Source organism: Cariama cristata, unplaced genomic scaffold (genome assembly GCF_000690535.1).
Source record: "Cariama cristata isolate BGI_N322 unplaced genomic scaffold, ASM69053v1 scaffold28658, whole genome shotgun sequence".
NCBI classification, from domain to species: domain Eukaryota; kingdom Metazoa; phylum Chordata; class Aves; order Cariamiformes; family Cariamidae; genus Cariama; species Cariama cristata.
This window is the reverse complement of record NW_009631067.1, coordinates 15,602-16,481: the sequence shown is the minus strand read 5'-3', so window position 1 is coordinate 16,481 and position 880 is coordinate 15,602. Positions and strand designations below refer to the sequence as shown.

General features: G+C 46.4%; 1 protein-coding gene across 1 annotated transcript in view; it reads left to right on the top strand.

Moving 5' to 3' along the window:
* The window catches only part of PRPF4 (pre-mRNA processing factor 4), a gene marked incomplete at its 5' end in the record, with an annotated part of 6,939 nt that overhangs the window by 1,408 nt on the left and 4,651 nt on the right, over window positions 1-880 (top strand). The window contains 2 exons of the mRNA XM_009705815.1: window positions 306-385; window positions 643-736. Of these exons, the coding sequence (XP_009704117.1) occupies window positions 306-385; window positions 643-736 (174 nt within the window). The remainder of the gene's footprint in view (window positions 1-305; window positions 386-642; window positions 737-880) is intronic.

Below are 880 nucleotides of genomic sequence, written 5' to 3'. Positions count from 1 at the left end.
GGAAGGAGGGAACTGTACCTCATTAATTGAAAGTGAGTTAGTGTTCAATTGGAATATTCTTGAGTGAAATGGCAGCACGTTAGAATCTGATCTGTAGGGCAGAGAGTTTGACTTGTCTTTCTTAATCCCTTTTTCTAGAGTTTATAGTTATGCAAAATGCCCTTAAAAAGAGGCCTTAACACAGCAAGATTTAAGAGCAGATGCTATGGTGGCACTTCTGTACTAAGAGGAGGTCATCTAAGGTGACTGAATGGAAGAGCAGTATCACATTAGCTTTTTCTTCAGTTTTGTTCTTTTTCTTACAGTATCAGCAAACCTGGTACCACGAAGGACCACGCAGTCTGAAAACAGCGAGGCTGTGGCTTGCTAACTACTCACTCCCCAGGTGAGATAAAACAGCACAAACGAAGGAGGGAGATGCAACCTTTTGTAAAATCTAGCAGCTAGTCCCACTGTGGGTAGTGCAGGAAATCTGAGATCAAAGGAATGGGGAACATACACTGGTAAGTCCAGCGAGCGTACGGCTTGAGTTCTCGGTGACTGACTCTAGCATTAGCCCAGTTTGGGGGAAGAAGAGGGAAAGGCCCGTGTCTTGCAGCAGTGTAGGGTTTTTTTTTGCTACTCCACCTTTGCTCTTCACAGGGCAGCGAAGCGGCTAGAAGAAGCCCGGCTGCTCAAAGAGATTCCAGAGGCAACCAGGACATCGCAGAGACAGGAGCTACACAAATCGCTGCGAGTAGGTTTGGCAGTTGCTCAGCTGCTGTTCTTAGAACTTTTTGCTGGTCCTTCAGAGACCAGAAAGAGATCAGCTGCCCAGAGGTGCCATCCAGATGCATGCAGTTTTCTGCACTGTCATCTGTTGGAAAGCTCTGCTTTTTCT